The sequence below is a fragment of the Aphelocoma coerulescens genome (genome assembly GCF_041296385.1).
Source record: "Aphelocoma coerulescens isolate FSJ_1873_10779 chromosome Z unlocalized genomic scaffold, UR_Acoe_1.0 ChrZ, whole genome shotgun sequence".
NCBI lineage: Eukaryota > Metazoa > Chordata > Aves > Passeriformes > Corvidae > Aphelocoma > Aphelocoma coerulescens.
The window spans coordinates 66224403-66243518 of NW_027184085.1; the positions used below are offsets into that span (position 1 = coordinate 66224403).

The 19116-nt window shown below is 37.3% G+C and overlaps 1 protein-coding gene across 3 annotated transcripts in view; it reads right to left on the minus strand.

Moving 5' to 3' along the window:
* Positions 1-6332: 6332 nt before the first annotated feature.
* CHD1 (chromodomain helicase DNA binding protein 1) overlaps positions 6333-19116 on the minus strand; it is a 55563-nt gene continuing 42779 nt past the window's right edge. For 2 of the 3 annotated variants that reach the window (XM_069001646.1, XM_069001647.1), the window contains exons 29-37: positions 17992-18114; positions 17494-17631; positions 15040-15303; positions 14484-14624; positions 11453-11631; positions 9525-9621; positions 9249-9306; positions 8133-8343; positions 6333-7926 (exon numbers count right to left, since the gene is read on the minus strand). In XM_069001646.1, the coding sequence (XP_068857747.1) occupies positions 7563-7926; positions 8133-8343; positions 9249-9306; positions 9525-9621; positions 11453-11631; positions 14484-14624; positions 15040-15303; positions 17494-17631; positions 17992-18114 (1575 nt within the window). In that variant the 3' untranslated portion in view covers positions 6333-7562. The remainder of the gene's footprint in view (positions 7927-8132; positions 8344-9248; positions 9307-9524; positions 9622-11452; positions 11632-14483; positions 14625-15039; positions 15304-17493; positions 17632-17991; positions 18115-19116) is intronic. The other variant, XM_069001648.1, reaches the window with a different exon arrangement.

The following is a 19116-nucleotide window of genomic DNA, read 5'->3' on the forward strand; positions in this document are numbered from 1 at the left end:
GATCAAAGCAAAACTCGCCTCTCCTCACCTTAAGGGTTGGAACATCTGGCCATATGGCTGGTACTTGAATTGGCCAAGAACTAGAGAAGCCTTGTCAGCCTCCCCACAGAACCCCTCTGAAGAAGCACATCTCCTTTATCCTGACCCAGGCCAGGTAGGGTAGCAGGAGGGGACCTGTGCCCCTCCACAGGGAGTTCCACTGTCATTTACCACCTCTCCCACCTACTCTTGGAGGGACTCAAGGGCTGCCAGATGGGGGGATGTCCCAGTCCCTCATCTGTTATTGGGGCGCTGAATCTTTTGTAGGTACAGATCTGTACGTGGGGCAGAACACCCTCCAGTCTTTGCTGCCTTCTTTTCCCACACCTCTCTGCATGCACGGACTTTGCCTGTGTCCTCAAGTGCAGCAGTGGTTCAGGCTGCCACGAGCTGACGCATCCTTGTTGCTGTCAGGAGAAATGATTAGACAAGGTCAGGCGCATGACTCACAAGACCACTCTGGAATGTAATTAATTGCTGGAAATACTCTCCTTTGCTCTTTGTCTGCTTTGCCCTTGCTCATGTCCCCTAAGAGTTTGGCATTTCTATCACGGTATTGTCCAAACACTTTCTTTTATCTACCAGCTGCAACTTCAGTTCCAAAGGTCCTTTCTTAGATTGTGCTTTGTTCTTCTGTTCTTGTCCCTTTCTGATGCTGTAAACTTTACCTGAAATATTAATTTCAATCAATAAAGTACATCAGAAATAGCCATGAATACCCTTATATTTGTGCTGTAGTCAGATACAGACTCCCTGAATTGCCTACTCTATGCCCCCTCTAATATGCACCCCTTTTTTTTTCTTTTATAACAAAACACTATTCATAATTCTATTATGTCTTTGTTCTTTTTCTCTAAGTTCAGGAATTTAACAGCCTTGGCTAAGCAACAGTCCACGTTGATTAGTAACATTTTCTAGAACTCTCTCTTCTGTTACTTCCTTATCTGTAAGTTCCTGGCCCTATCTACAAGCAGATTCACATGGTCTGTTTGTAAAGACACATTCATCTTATTCCTTTCAATCCCTCCTCTTTTTTATTTTCTCAATAATTTTCTTCACAAAGCTTAATTATCACTGATATAATAATTTCTTCCTGGGTCTTCTTTTTCTGTCCTTCTTTAGCCATTTCTGTAGGGTCTGTAGGCATAGCTACCACCTGCATCCCCTTGATCACATGTTGAATGAGCTGCACTAAGCAAGGGATCATGCATGGTAAAAAGATTAGCGTTGCTGTAGCACATAAGAGGACAAATAGCATTTGTTTAACCCATAGTTCACCAGCTAACCACAAAAACATATACCATTCCCATCCTTTCCATGTTTGGGCTGGTACATGAGAATTTTATTACTTCCTTTGCTATCTGTTTACCACTTTTCTGTGGTCATCTATTTGCAAACAGCAGTTTGAGTCATTTATCTTTCCACAAGCTCCCCCTTCTTCTGCTAATAGGTAATCTAACACCATCTGATGTTGATACATCACATTCCTCATCTGAGTGGATTGGTCAGCAAGAAGGTCAAGAGCTGTAGCTGTCTGGTTGGTTATTATTTCAAAGACAGCTTGTAACCTAATTATCTAATTGAAATTCTAAATGGGTTCTCTGATGCCTGATACTAACTCATTAGGATTCCAAGTGGCTGGTCCATACTGTTGTATGATTCGTTCTGGTGGCCATTCATCTTTTCCCTGCCTTTGGGCACTCCCTCCAGCCAGGGATTGACTGCTTTTCTCTAATTAAATCATCATATGGTTTGATTCCTAGCAGATTTCCTGGAGCTTGTGGTAGCAGAAAAAGAACAATATCCCTGACCAGTTTGGAGGTAACTTGGGATAAGCATGTTGGCCAAAAATCCAGTTATGTCCTTTCAAGGCCCACATTCCGTTAAAAAGGGGTCTTCCAACCTTTTGTCATCTATTGGTGGGTCAAAATACAGCTTGTTTCCTGGGCCTAATGGTCCTCCAACAACAGCTGCCCCACCATAAGTCACAATATTTGAATATCCTAGCTCGTAAACAGGCTTTCCATTTACAGTTACATCCCCAAGCTGTTTGGTTAGATTTGGATCAGAGCTCACTAAAAAGGGTTTGAGTGCTGTTCTGATGTTGCTACTTCCACTAATAATCACGGACAACATGTGTTTTACCTATAGAATTGTCTCCGAGGCAGCTTAAATATAGGTGGTCAGAAAACCTGTCCCTCCCCACTGCTTTACAGCCTTCAAAATCCCTGGGATCACTTTGCCCAGCTACCATTAGTGAGCTTAATATGCATTTGATTCCATCTGCCTCAGTATTTGGAACAATCATAAAGGAGGGCAATTGGGGGTCCAGAAGTCATCCCAAAGATATCCATTTATCCCAAAGATAAAATCCGTTCATCTTACAATGAATTCACTTAATTAAAAGGAGGAAAGCTGCACTGTCAAAGGTAACAGATCAGATGGAAGCTGTATTTTAAAAACTTGTCCAGAACATGCTGGAAGGTGATCTGTTGTGGTAGCTCACCTCTCTTCGCTCACTAGCAGAGGCATTTGAAAGAAAGAATACAGTTTGAAAACACCCAACTAGAGAGTGCTGTGCTTTGTGTGCTTTTTCTTTTTCATTAAAGCTCATGGGATATCTCCTTCCTGTGCATGTTTCCCTCCAGCATTATGGGTAATGAGTAACTCCAACCTAACTCTTCCTACTTGGAATTTGACATGACTTATTGAACCCTTAGAATCTTGGGAAGTAATTCTCCAGCCCTGTTTACTTTCTTGACAAGAACGAGACTGAGTTAGACCTTACTCTTCCAGATTTTATAACTTTGATAAGAGTTCCATGAGGTGGAATTGCAATTTTGTATTCTAGATGTTTCAAAACTGACCTCCTGCTTACTGTTTTCTGGATAGAGAATTCACCTGCAAATTTCATTACAGGAAGAATATAATCAACCCTCCCAAGCAAAATTTAGTTAAACTAGAAAGCTGTCTCTCGTATTAGCAACTTCTTTGCAAGCAGTACCAAAAAGAGATGGAATAGTTAGTTCCAGACAAAAGGACTAAAGGGCATTTCAGGCTGTGGACCTGTAACAGCTTTATTATGCATACTTGGTGCCATGGTAGTTTTACGTGTTGCTCAGTCATCAACTACATTTCACAGTTCCTAGACTGGAAAAGAATGATAATCTAATGTGCTTACAAAAATCAGAGCTTTGAAGTTCTCTGTGTGCTCCTCAGTGATTGAAAGGAATGTCGAAGTGTCATTTGGTCTATACACTGCAGGGAACCACTTATCAATGCTAGAATTAGGGAAAATCAAATCCATTAGCTAATTTTAAGTGATGAGTGAGATTACTTTCCAAATGCTTCAGTTACTTCAGCAAATACTAACTCTATTGCAAATAAAATGCAGTGGAGGTCTAAGAGTACTGCAGTAATAAAAGCTCTCTGATTCTTTCTCTCATGTGATCAGTGTCACATGATTTTCTGCCATGATTTCTGGATGTTTATTTTCAGAGAAGACGGACTTGCCTGATGAAAAACCTGTGTCAAATAAATAATATGCAATGTCCAAGTGTGTTCTTCAGGCTTCAGCCTTAGTGCATGAACTCAATATAGATCTAAAGTTTATATGTCAAAACGTCTCAAAAGTCTTGCAGCAGCGATTTTCAAAGTATTCAAGAAACACTGAGGGTGAAGTTGTGGGGTGGGAATCTGGGCTGTGAAAACAAGTACACTCACTACCAGGCTGGGTTTGGACACTTCAGGTTTGAATAGCAGGCATCAGAGGGACTTGCAACACCCTGGGGCACTATTTCCTTCACAGTCACCTATCTGGTATCCAAGAAATACACACTCACCTGACTCTCTCACAGGCACCCTACACATAGCTGAGACTGTTAGCCTTCCAGCAATGCCCTTCTTTTTGTTAGTGCAAACATGGGATCAACCTGCAAATTAACAATCATCATTCAATTTCATTATTCATTCCAAAGCAATTTTTCACTTGTTAAAAGCTTTGAAAATACAAAAAATAAAATAATTACCAATAAATTGGTAGGACTATGGACTTGGAAAATGCATGCTAGAAATACTGGTTTTGTGTTGGCCATATCCAAATACACCATGAGAGTTTAAGGATGGGTGGACCAAAAGGTACTTGCTGTTATTCTGGTGTTCTTGACTTATATCTTAAGATAAGTAATTGAAATACAGAGAAAAATAAAAAGCTTAAGAAACAATTAATTCCATGAACCTCCTGTTCATTCTGATCCTATCAGCATCCCACACAACTAATATTCCTTAGCTACTCCTTCCAGACTGTTTCACTAATAAATCTTCAGCATAAAATTTTAAGAACAAAACTCAAATTTCAGGTGCAGTTACACTAGTTTGTTGGAAGAATGAAGACATAAAGTGACAATACAACATATCTGTCCCAACATAGTTCAATAAAACAAACCTTGTTTGGTGCAATAGGCTAACTCATGCTAGGTATTACTGATGGTGAGGTAATTTCCTACCAAAAAGAGCTATTGTCAATGAACACAACACTAAGCCTAACATTAGAGATGGAATCAGCTCCTTAAAACTGCTTTGCTACCAGAGTGCTGCCCTGGGATTTTATACAGTATGTGGAGCCCTGCAACTACACAGTTAGGGCTGTGAAACTGACAAGATACGTTTGTGGATGACCAACTATCACACAGGGACAAAACAAGCCAATCAAGCTTCAAAAAGGCCTCAAAAGTATTCATCCTAGGGAGTCCGTGTCTCAAAGGGAGGTCAGGGCACACTCCTTTCAAAGGAGTGTCATGGTACCACTGCAGGAACTGCCATCCTTCAGTGCTTGGTGCCTGAGTCTTTTTCAAGTCCTGTTGATTGGTCCTGTGGTGACAGGCTCAGAAACCAGCAGCTGTCTGAATGCTGCTCAGTCACCACATCTGCATGGAGGATCAAAATGGGGGAAAACAGAGCAACTGTGAGCAGGTAAATGATGATCACATCATCACCCCTGACAGCTAATGGCAACCAGAATATGCATTTCTCTGTCCATAAAACTTTTAGAGCAGTAATACGGTTCTTAATCTGCTTTTTCATGCTTAAGAGTCTACTCCTTTTGGGTATTACTGGGAATGGTAGACTAGAAATACAAAACAGGATTAAAATGGAAGTCTTAGACTTCCATGCATGGTAGGTGGAATGCCTAAACCTTTATCAATAGCCATATGAGGACTTCTCTTGCAGTCCTCAGGATTCTTACCTCCCAAAACCTTTGACAGACAGGCAACATTAGTATCTGATGGACGCTTCAGGACTGGACACACTCCTTGGAGACCTTTCATTACAAATGAGCAAAGGAAGGATCAAATCTACATGAAGACTGATTGATAAATGGCTCATTTGCAGAGGATATGGGATTGAAAAGTAAGATACACCATAACAGGCCTCACCAGATATGAAGGTAATTTCCATCATCAAACTTCAAATACTTACAATGTAATGGAAACCAGAGGGGAAAAAATTAAACTATTGCAAATGTGATTTGTGTATCTCTAAATATGACCGAGTAAAAGTTACAGTTACAAAGCAGAAGTAGACTAATTCCCAGAGATCCACATCATCAAAGCCACCATTTCAGAGACCTGAGGTACCTCCGGTGAAAATGTACAGACCAACCATATCACGTGAAGCCACTGTGTTGTATCACAGCCACACTGATGGCAAACCAGGCTCTGTGGGAATGCCCTGTCTATGCTCTAGGATGCATCTGTGTGCTTGCCAACCAGGAATAATTGTGTCCATGGCTGGAGATGCTCCCGACTTCTACATTTTCACCCTTGGAAGTGGAAGGTGCATGGTACACATGCACAACCTTATCAGACTCTGCTGCCTGAACACTGTTCAACAATCAAGCTTGAAAGCAGAACCAATCAAACCCCTCAGATCCTGTCAAGATAAAAAGTTAAGAAACGAAACATTAACTAACCAAGTCCCAGACTACACTAAATGAGCTTAATGCTTAATGTGCAGCAACTGTGCCTATAGCAAGATCTTTAATGTGACAGATCGTGCTTCTATGGTAATGCTTTCATATAAACCTGCTTAATTGGAAAAAATACTCAGCATTTCAAGAGCAGAGAAAAACTGGAGTAGTAGAGAGAGCTCCTGCCACACGATGCCAGGCTAGGTAACTTCTCTAGTTATCACCAGGATTAAAATTGAGTACTTTTAATGTCTTCATGGGTAAACCTGGGGAGAAGTAACACTGTATAGACAAACACAGCAGAAAACTACAAGACCCACATGTCCTTTTAGTTTAAATTTAATTTGTTAGATAGAAGTTATCTATGTACAATCAGTGTGCATTGTAACAATTCTGTCAATAAATTCATCATTCAAATCTTCTAAAATATTAACTACCTGCATAGCACATTTGACATTATTGCCCATGTTGGAGAGGGAACATATGAATTTACAATTAATTTTGATTGATTTTGATACTGAAGTGTTCAGGTATTTGACACTCCTCCTTTAAAACCAATGCACCTGAAAAGCTTTCCAGAGCACAGTTTAGCTGGATATTTCTTAAGATTTCATTACAAACAATCACAACACTGACAGTTTAATAGGGAAAAAAGATCCAAACCAAAAAAACCCCCCAAAAAAACCAAAACCCACAAACCAAAACATGTATCTAAAGTATCCAAAAAAGGGAGCACTAAATGGAATAAAATGTTCCCTTTCCCCATTTTTACATTCTGAGCAGTGACTCCATCAAAATCTTTTATTGAAACATATAAGTAGACTGACTTTGTTTCACAATTGTGACAAGAAGGCCTGAGTTGGTGGGGAAAGGAACAGTCAAAAAAAGCCTGAGGGGGAAAAAGCTCATTTAATAAATTTACAACAATTTACAGCCATTTGTTTGTGTTTCGCTTTTTTTTTATTATTTGTTTTGTAAAAATGTGTTGTAACTGATCACAAACAGGAGAAATCCTGGCTATTTTACAGTTATAGGTACAGAATTTAAATATTCAAGCTTGTGATGGAAAGCGGCAAGGTGGTCGCAGTGTACAATGTAAACAAGTAGCTTTGGAAAGTGAACAAAGTCCTTGAGAGTTCTTTACTAAGAAAAAAAAATATTCTCCCCATTCCCTCCTGAAATATGAGCACAGGTCAGTGTTTAAAAGTTCGTTTACAAACATAACTTAAAACATTATCAGCCTCAAACCACTTTGACATGAAGTGTTCTGTAGTAAGATCCAGTCTGAAATGGGCAGTGTTGAGGTCCCTGTAAAAGTAAACATCTTCCATCTCTTAAAAAAAAGTGCCACAGCATTTGCAGCACAGTGCAGCATAAACTTTAAATACAAAAATATTTTTCTTCTGTTGGGATAATAGACCTTGCATCCTGGAAAGAAGTAACAATACTGCTACTGATAGAATATCCCGTCTGTATCTTTCAAGTCATGTAAGGCAATTACTGTGTTAATTTACTGTATATGGCTAAAAGAAGGTCCAGAAAATGTCAGTCTTTGTTATGTTTTCCGGCTACTCCATGTATGCTCAGGTGTACTTTTGTGATCTGATGAATGTTCAAATGGAGATCTGTGACCTAGGGGAGATCTTGAACCGTAAGGAGACCTCTGATCCAATGGTGACCTTGGGCCACTACCTGAAGCTCTGTGGTCCATTTGCCAGTCTGAATGATACCTATAATCTCTGGGAGATTTATGATGGCTGTATTCAGAAGAGGGACGGTGATCTGCATGTATCCTGTGGTCTGAATGGGAACGGTGATCCGAATGAACCCGGCTGTCTTTTAAACTCCCTTCCAGGCTTGACCTGTGGTCTCTGCTCCTGTACTCGTCAAACTTCCTATGTTTACTATCACTGTAGTATCTAAAAAATAAGAAATTATTTGTAATAGAGTTACTGGTAACATATCAAGAGCCACAATTACGTAAAATTGACAGAACTGCATTAGAGAAAGATCATTGTTGCAATTTTATGTTACTCAGAAAAGATGGTTTGGTGCTTCCTACAAGCATAGTTACAAAACACAAAGAGAATTCTGACCAGATTTCAGTATTACTCAACAAACTCACCTGCTGTCTTGTTTGTAGTGATCCCAGTCTCTGTGATCTTTTCCATTGCTGAAGGCCGAATAGGGCCTTTTCCGGGAGTCACTTTTCTTGTAAGCATCTCCCTGATGCCTGTCTTTATGATGATCGTGGAATTGTGACAGATATCTATCAGAGGAGTAGCTGTCCCTGCTACTGTCATCATGGTTTGTATTCTCCTTCAGTCTTTCCACATCTGTTTAGTAAAGCAGAGGTTAAAAGGAAGTATCATAACATCTTTACTTCACCTAATTCAAACAGCACTTCTACCTGTTAGCTGTATGAAAAGGACATAATTTAAAAAACAAGATCTAAATAGCTGAAAATCAAATGCACTAATGCCAGTGAACAGAAGAAAACTTCAGAATTAAGAGGGAACCAAGCTAAGATGTAGATGTGTAGGACTTGGAAACAGAACTTCTCAGCCCCTCCGTTCAGTCTACGAAGCTAAGTGTCCAAACAAGCAGTGAGTAGAAGTGCCTTCAGTAGAGCAATTTTAGATAGAATTGCAGCAACTTCCTCTCTAAGAAAGGATGCTCTTAGCATGAGTAACGGTTTTAAAGGTGCACCTTGTTAGCAAAAGAATTTCAGTAGTATTCCTAAAACACGTGAGTCTTGATTTTAAATCCATGACAATATACTTGAGGAGTTCAGTAACAAAAGATTTTAAAAAGTACTACATACAAGAAGGCAGGTGTGGGAACATATGGGGGAAAAAAAAAAATCAGTGTTATTGTCAACAATAAAAAACAGCCCCTGTAACTAATGACAGACTGTGACTGACTAATAAACTTACACTACAGTGATACCACAACAGCTACAGTCACAGAACTTCCAAGAAATTTACAGGTTTTGACCTCTTGCCCTCCCGAAAATTTAACACAAAAAATGTTTCTTTATTATTTTAAAGGACACTCAAATAACCTGGTAGTACCAGCTTCACTCTGCTGGATTTCACCAGCAAATCAGTGAAGCTTTTTGAAGTAGGCTATCTCTATGGTACTTAGCAGTGTGGAAAACAGACCCAGGAGACGTGTGAAATGAAATAAACATGAATACTTAAAAGTATTTAACACAAGAATATATTTAAAAGTTTCTTACCTGGATTTCTAATTACATGTGTATTCACATTGCTGCTAACATTCTGATCGTTGTGTTGCTAAAAAAGACAAGTACATTGGTAAATGTACTTATTGGTAAATCCCAGAGGTCATCTGAATACATTGAAATATACCCTAACAAAAGAGACTACTATACTGCAAACACAAAGACTACTTGAAGTGTATTTCCGTATTCTTTATAATCCTCTGTATCTAATAAACATTATAATAATTAAAAAATGTATCTGTGTCTTTTGAAAGGGTCTGAAAATATTACCTGAGACTCTTGACGTTTTTTGATTGCATGTTTATACAGTTTGTGCAGCTTTCTCGCATCAAATTCTGTAAACTTAGAGACAAAAATCCACAAATTTCTGAGGAAGAAGAAAAGAGAAGTTATAATTATTTAAATTTCTCCCTGTAGTACATAGCAGAACATGGATTTAACTGAAATTATCTGAATGCTACTTCAGTAATCCTGAAATGCTATATAATCTACACAGTATTGCCTAATTGCACAACAAATGTTATGTAGTTGTAAATAAAACATTTGAAAGATTGATTCCTTTAACAATTTTTCACTTTTTAATATTTATCGTAAGTACTTCAGTGTGAAGTGCATGGACAGTAGTACTGATAAGAATTCTGTCAATTTTTGGTGAAATGCTCATTAAAAACATAGCTATCAGTTTATACATGTCTTCTAAAAGTTTGTTTGAATTTTGAGTATTTACCAGTCTATAAATAAAAAATTTAAGTAAGTAAAGGAGTAAAAATTCTTTCAAATTTGAAATCTCTTACAGCATAAGACATTTGGCGAACAAATCTTATTAAATGAAACCATCAGCATAGGAAATTTTCCACAGAATTTGAAAGTCTGGTCAAGGCTTTTGAAACCAAGTAAGAATGTGAGAGAGGATGAAAGTCGTACAGTAATAAATCTGTGCCTAATCTGTACTTGAAGGAACCAAAGAAGAACAAATCAAGTCTTTTGCTGTCAAGATGCCAAAATTCTGAAGAAAACTTTTCCTTCCATGATCACAGGTAAAGTTTTTTTTAAGAGATATGGATTTTTTTTAGTGAAATTTGCAGGTGGAATGCTTAGAAGAGTCTACAGAATAACAGCGTTCAAAAATACTCAGAGTGAGGCACTTCAGGAAGCAACAGTATGCTCATTATTTAAACATGATAATTTAAACATGATAATTTCTGTCTAGAAGTTTTCATAAGTAGGCAACCAGTCAATGGTGTGTCTAATGAGACCATTCTAACTTTATATAAACTACACTACTTCTTATCAAATACAGCTGAAATACGTATTTTATCTACACATAATATCATACCATTATTATGAATAACAGCTCTACTACAAGTTTCCACCTAAAATAATATAAAATTTACCAAAATGTAAGACATGGATTTTGTTTTTGTATCTCAGATCACCTTACTAATTTCAAGTAAAAGAAGTAAAATCAGCAGAAGCATTTTACACTAACAGAAGTCTTCAGGAAAATGCAACACTTAAGACTTCGATATATATAATCATAGGATGTATCTTCCAGCATAAAAACATTAAGTGAACATTCCAACAAAAGGGAGACAAATTGCATTAAGAACTTATCAATGAAATACAAGACCAGTATTTTTTTTCTTAGTTCTTTTTATATTGTCACCTGATACAGATGCAAACTCTTCCCTCACTTTTGAATTGCGTTAGAGTATGTTATGATAAATAATTATCAAGTCGTAGTTAACACGTAATAGTTAATTCAATTTTAGAGTACATTTAAAATAAAAAAGAATTCTACAACTTGGAATCGTACATTCAACACATTTTTAGAACTGCGTATTTTCAGCAGGAATTATTAAAAAACCAAAATGACCTGAAGTTGAGAAAACCAGATCTTTAAAGGTAAGAATGGTTTTGACTAAACAGAGTGGCAGTGACAAGTCCCCAGCGTTTGCTGTCAGCGTTAAGCAGAGAGATGTCTCTACCCTCTGGACAAAATACAGGGCTCTGCATCAATGCTTAAAGTCAGTCCATTACAGGTCAGAACAATATATAATCACCTTTTAATAGACTTCTATTTAAAACAGCAGAAAGATACAAGAGCAAACAATAAACAGGAGACTAAAACCTATTCTTCTCAATGGAACCAATTGTAGATTTCCCTTTTCCAAGTAAAACCCAAGAAAATAACTTACTTTCTCCACTGTTTAATTTGTTCAGGATTTGTATACTCCTTTAGACATTCAGTAATATGATCCCCAATTTTGATAAGACACTGTCTAGTATGTTCCAGCTGCTCTCTTTCAGAAAGGCCCTTCTCTGGTCGATCCAGCTGTTTCAATGCTGCCTTGACAGGTCTCATTCTTTCTTTGCACTGTGAAATAGAAAAAAATGAATGTATCAATTCAAAACAAAATAATTTATTCTAAAGCATGACCCACCTTTTACTGTGATATATACCCACAGGTGAAGACAATATTGTTAGAAATCAAATGAAACACAAGACTTCGTCACAGGTCTTAAAAATGTTTTACACGTTTCCTTTGGAAGATTATCAATCCAATTGGAAATTCACTTCTCTATGAAAGCATTAGATTCTATAAAATACACATATCAAGGTGTAGCAGCACAGAAGATACAGGTGCTAATGTGTATATCTCAAACACCAGCAGCTGGATGGCTGTGAGGCTATCTTATTTTCTGTTCAAAACCCACTGGTGTCAGCTTATATGGCAGGTCAGGGACTAACATACTGATTTTCTTTCCAGGTGTGTAATTTACTAATAAAACTTTGTAAGCTTTTGCAGACCCTCTCACTTTTATTGTTCCTTTCCATCACAAACATCCAAGAATCTTGGGTAATCCTTTCCCCTTAAGGGTGGGACTCCAGACTAGGATTCAAGAAAGCACTAATTTAATATATAGGATTTCTGAGGAAAAGGATTTACTGCAACTGTATTTTAGTATTAAAACTTTGAGCACAATCACGTAGGACAAGTCTTACCCATTTTAGCACCTACAAAGCTATACAAACTCAATGTCAAAATTAAATATGAGAGTGTTCAGGACATTTCAAACAAATACTTTCTGCAACCATTACACTTGGCATTCAACAAAGGATCAAAATTGCTTCTCTGAGCATGTTTTAAACCTCACTCCTATGCAGATACTAGCAGAAGTCATGCTACCTAGAATAAAGCTAGCTTGGGTATAGCACCATAAAGGTTGGAAACCACCTCCGAGATCATTAAACCCAACCTTTCACTGAACACCACCATCCCCATTAAACTGTATCACCAAGTCCCACATCCAGTTGTTCCTTTGAACACTTCCATACATAGTGACTCCACTACCTCCCTGGGCAGGCTGTTCACTGCTTAACCACTCTTTCATTGAAGGAATCGTTTCTTACATCCAACATAAACCTCCCCTGGCACAACTTGGGGCTATATCTCCTTGTCCTGTCACTGGTTCCCTGGGAAAAGACCTGACCCCCACCTGGCTACAACCTTCTTTCAGGAAGCTGTAGAGAGTGATAAAGTCTCCCCTGATCCTCCTTTTCTCCAGGCTCAACAACCCCAGCTCCCTCAGCCACTCCTCTTAAGACTTGTGCTCCAGACCCTTCCCCAGCTCCGTTCCCTTCTCTGGACTTGCTCCAGGAGCAAAATGTCCTTTTTCAACTGAGGGGCCCAGAACTGAACACAGCACTCCAGATATGGCCACAGAGAATGTCTAGAACAGCCACAGATAAAGGTTGTGCATTCTTGAATTTTCCCACTTTGAATCCAATGTTTTAATGATAAATCCAGATAAACCCAGTGGGGATGGCTTAAACTGCAGACACTTGCTTGGTAATACCATTGAACTCCAATGGCATGGTAAACATGACATGCATAGCCTCCTTGTCACCAAGAGCACAATCAGTTAAGCCTAAACAACATTTCCATTTGAAAGTGTAACTAAATATGTTTAATTAGACTGCACCTGACCATGGCATAATGATAAACAACAGTCACCTCCTTCCCCCATTCTTCCCCTCTATACAGTACCAAACCTAGAAAAACCAAACAAATACCTGGAATGGAATGAAACAGAGTATCACCATTACCAGCTAAGCATCTAGGGACAACTCAGAAAAACTGGGGAAGCTGTTCCACTGCCATCTCATTCCACTAAGTACTTAAGCATCTGGTTTACATTTTGCACTAGCCACAGATTAAAGTAGCTTTTAGATTAAAGCTTTAATCTAAAGCTTTAGATTAAAGACAGCTTATAGAGTGCAATTCTTAAATATAGAAGTGATCAGAAAAATATAACTGTACATGGAAATCAAGTGATTTTCTGTCATCAGCCACACAGACATATCCACCTGAATCCCTCAAGGCCCATGCTGAAAATCACATGTGATTTACTTGGACTGTTTAGAATAAACTCAGGGACCAGTAACTGCCATACTCATGGGAATCCTACTGGCATGTCACAGCCAGCATCCACAATAGACCCAACAGACCTGGCTGGCAAAACCACAACTGTTGAAATCTGAATGACAACAAGCACAGCTGTTCAAAGTAACTCATTGATACTTTTCCAGGGGCCTCAGTCAACCTATAAAACTTCACATAAATTGTGCATATGCATTTTTCTCAAATGTTAATTCTATTCTTAGTAAGAAGTAGTGATTAAACAGAATTCTTTTGGTGTCAGAGACATTGCCTCAGCAAGGTATTTCTAAGTGCTTTAGTATTGTTCCTTCTTGTGTTTACTAACTAAAGTCTGCAATACTTTAGTTATACAATACTTCAGAAGGGAAGTCCTGAAACCTAGTTTTTCTTGCTATCTTGCAAAGAAGAAAAGCATAAATGATATGGCGAAGCCAAAGACTCAATCAATTCCAATTAAGTTCATTCACATCTGCTCTTTAAGAAGCACAATACACAAGTGATTCTTGAGGATAAATCGTTAGAGTGTATATTCTCAACCTATAAATCCTACAAACTACTGGGTAAGTTTTTCTATTATCCTGAATAAATACAGAAAAAAGGCAAAATAAAACTGCTAGAACACGGTAAAAAATTACTTTAGTACACTGTCAGTAAGATTCACTGATCTCAGACTTAGCAAAAGATCACCTGTGTTACTGTGCCAAGTAACAGTATCAAGAATATCAGCAATTGTCCTCATTTAGACTATTAAGTAGAAACACCAATTTATCAAAAGGGGACTTACCACACTAAAAGTTTTCTGATCTAGCTCTTCAGATTCTTCTGATATAGGAACTGGTTCACTAGATGCAGTAATATGAACTGGAGTATCCAGCAACGGAATTTTTTTAGCTTTCTCTTTATTTTCAGATTTGATTTCATTTACCTAAGAACAAGATACAAAAATACTTAATACATTTTATTTTGGTTCTGCAATTGTAACATATGACAATCCCCCTAACTACTGCATTCTCTTTAATACATAAGAATAAAATCTATGCTGACATTCAATGCCAGTACATTTTATTTTCTCTGTGGAATGGAAAAGGAAAATGGAAAAGGAAAAAAAGAATTTTTTGCACATGTTCAGTCCACTTAAGAGATACATCATTGAAGATGTACTTCCCCATTTCAAATGCCTGTCCTTGTGGTTTCAGGTAGTAAAAATAAAGCTTCGAGCGACATAGAAGACTTTAATGAAATGACAGCTGATCAGATCCAAACATTTTTTCATCTCAAAATCATTCACATAAACCTGGTAGCCTTCTCTAGCGCTATGTAAGATAAGTAAACCTAGTTACCTTCTCTTCCTTTACTTCTTTTTCTTTCTGTGTGGATTCTTTTACTTTGTTTTCTCTCTTTTCTTTAATATCCTTTTCTTTTAATTCTTTCTTATCCTCTTTTTCTTTTTTCTCCCTTTTCAAATCCCTCTTATTTTCCTTTTCTTTTGTCTCTCTTTTTTCTTCAGCTTCCTTCTTAATACCAGAATCTGGCTCAGGCTTTTCTTCATTTTCTTTTTCTGCTTTAAATTTTTTATGTGGATGTTTCACTGAAACAATCTCATCCTGCAATATGCAAGCATATATGTCACATCAAACGGGGTTCCTATCTATACAAGTTTCACAACTATCAGATTAAAACACTTTTTATCTGTGCATTTCTTATTTCTGGACATAGATTTATCAAATCACCCATGAAATAGAACTGAATGCAGTGGGTAAAGAAATACAAGAACTACGCACTTACTTCCTTGATGTGACAAAGCAACTACTGATTTGGCAGAGTCAGTGGGTGTGAGAAATTGTGTTCATTTAACTTAGAACTAAATTTGAATTTGGTCCCTTTAAAGGTTATTAGGAAGTAAGTCTTGCAAAACTGACCTGATCTGTCAGGACAGTCAAGTCATGGGGGATGTTAGAAGACCTCTGATCTAATTCGCTTTGTCCCAATACCATATTAAACACTCACAGGAGAAGGTAACAGAATCCCAACTTTCTCTTTTCCAGAACTGTTAGTTTTACCAGGCTTTAAAAAAATCTTTAGTTACAGACTCTCTGTTAGGTGCCCATTTAACTGTTTGAAGGTGAACAAAGTATCACTTCACTGCTCTTTATAATACTCACTGAGAAGATCTGAGATGGAAACTAATATCCTTTCAGACATACAAAAATACTGTAACTAAAGTATTATTATAATACAGGTGGAAGAATCATTCTCATGTTTGAATTTATTTGAATATACCAGAAAGCACATACAGAAACTGTTTATCTGTTGCAAAAAAACAGATGAAAGACTGTCTCGAACTGAACAAGTTACTTAGAAGAGGTATGAAGTCATCGGCCCAACCAGGGCTGTGTTTTGGTGTTTAGGTATCATGGAAGCTTTCTAGCAAAAATCCAATGACATAAAAACTTTCCTGATAATTCTAGGAGTAAAATAGGTAAATTTTAAATACTGCACACAGTGTGGCATCTAAGTAGCTAAAGCCAGTTGTTTAGGAAGGTTGTAACATACAGTCCAGTTTTCTGAAATGCAATTGTTAATCATGTCCAAAAGGACTGAAGTGATGAGTACCTGTTGTTAAAGAAAGGACAATATTCTAGGCAGTTTCCCAAAACATAGTTAAGTCAATCAACTGACTGGCAGTGTATTCTTGTTTAAATGGAGATGAAGACACTAATTTTTGAAGTAGTCTGAACAATTAATTTGCTTAGTTCTAGGGTTCAGTTGTCTGTGTTAATTTATTGGGAACTGTGGCAACATTTACAGGTCTTAGTCTTACATTCCAGGCAAATGACTGTAGCTATAAACACAAGACAGTCTACACTGAATTTTTTTTTATTGGTGGCTTTACGTTTTATTCTTCATAGTACAATTTAAATACATACACCTAAAGAGTGGTTAAAAATTACTATTTTAAATAGATTGGTCATAGTTTTTCTAACACTAATTTTAACTATGTATTTCCATAAGTATTTTTTCTTTTAGAACAAGTTGACAATTACAATGGTTTGTAACAGTTTGCTTCAAACCAAGTAGAGAGTATTTTATTGATATGCATACAATTGCAGTGACTTATTTCAACTGCTTTCAAATTAGCTGTCATGACCCTAAATTTTATCCAAATATTAATGTCTAGTGATTTTGCTATATGATAAATAAAAAAAATAAGAAGACACAACAAAAGCACAATACTAAGATTAATAATCAGAAGTAACAAAACCCAATAAGGTTAAATAGTTGGTTAAATAGTCTTTCTGAAAAATGGGATCCATGATGTATATACAAGCTGTCATATGCAAACTATGAAGTATTTTTTTATGCTGCTCATTCTAATTGAGCTTGATGATAATTTTTCTCAGCCTCAATAAAAAACCCTTTACCTTAAGAATCATTGTCAGTAGCTGTAACACATGAGCAAACCCCAGTAGTTTTACAAGTGTGATTTGCATATCTAGCAAATACAATGCTAATGTCTTTAAAGAATGCTGAAACTGAGCCGTATCACTAGTAATTAGACCATAATGTTTTTTATAACAATTTGGAAAATTCATAATTCCTCAGTTGTTAGTTCATTATGAAATTGAATAGATACAGTCTTCCATGTGCTAGTACTGATGCAACATCAATTGTAGTGGCCACAGGAAAAGGATGACATTCAGGTGTTTTAATTTTATTAAGCCAAGCAGAAGATAAAACACAAATTGATACTAACAGGAAGAACTGAATAGACATTTTTATTGTGTAGAAGATACCTTGTTATTCTCATCATCATCTTCATCAGATTTTTCTGAGGGTTGTGGTGAAGAATCACTTTTTATTTCCTCTTTTAATTTTGCAGCCTTTAGCACCTTATTCTTCTTAGTTCTTGTTTTCCTTCTCTTTGAATTGCCCTGAATGCAAATTGATCTCTTTAATCATGTAAACTGGCAAGCATCTTTGCAAAATAAAAGGTTTGGGTTTACATCAAAGAGAGGGTTCCCTTTATTTTATTTATTGCCACTAATGACCACCACTTTACTCAGTATTGGAGACAGAGCTTAGTGCAATAGTAGAGAATACACACAAATAGTAAGAGAATAATATAACATTAAACTTGCAATTAATATTCTGAGTTCGTCTTATGTATTATGATTAGCAATAGAGTAATACTACACAAGTAAGAAGTGCAGAGCTAAAAAATGAAAAGGATCAGGTGACATGCCCCTAAGCATAATGTTTTACCTCAGTAATGAATGCCACATTTTACTTACTGTTCCAGCAAGCCTTTGTGCTTCCTTCCTCGCAAGGTCTTTATTCAGTAGTTTAATGAGGTAGTCTGCACGGGTCTGTAACTGCTTTGCCTGGGGTTTCTTATCTGGATCGTCAGGCAAAATCTGAGGAGAAAATGGTAGCATCACAGCTGTGAGTACAGGTTATCAACTTCAGATGTTAGCCTGGAGCACACAGAACAGCAAAAGCTGTGCCAAAGGAGGTAGTAAACAATCCACTCCAACTATACCTAGTAAATATGTCAGAATGTTTAAAGCAAAGGAGAATTTTTTAAAAGTTTTCATTTCTCTCCACTGAAACCAATGCAAGCAACCAATGCAGTCTTTGAAATTGCCTCGGAGTTTAAAACCAACTCAAGAAACCAGCCTCAGATTTCTGTCTCCACTCTGATATTTCATCTAAGAAATTCTGGGCACCTGTACCAGTCAGTCACAGAATTGGCTCTGACTAATTCATCTTCTAAGCGCAGAACTACACTACAGTGCAGATGCCAAGAATACCAATGTGTGGTTCCAAAAGTCAGACAAATTAATGAAAGGCAGGAGTAGGAATCATTATTAAACAAATCTGGACACAAACCTGGCTCCTCAAATCCCAAAGCTATAGGTTGTTGGCACTGTCACAAAGTTTACTTCACCCCAGGCTTTTCCTCAGTATTTGCTGCTCACTATTGCTAAGAAGCTATTGCACTAATTCTAGTACAGCTACTCTCAGTGTTGGGAGTGGAAGATAGCTTCAGCTGAAGAACCTGGGGATTAAGCAGGGATGGAGAAACTAAAATAAATCTCTAGAATAAATGCCCTTCTCAAAAGATCAAGAACACAAAATTAACAACAGCAGAACATCTGAAATAGAGAAGGAAAAGACTGGAAAAAAAAATGACATGGGGCCAACCAACATGGGAATATGGAGACACAACTGACTGCAAGAATGTGTACTTCAAAATACGCAAGACCCTAAAAGCTAGTAATATACCACAAGAAGGACAGTATAAAGTACAACTCACATATAATGTTTCTGCAATTTCATTTATCATAAAATAAGCTCTTTCAGTAACTCTACTTAGCAGCATCATTACGAAAGCAAATAGTCCTTGATAAACTACT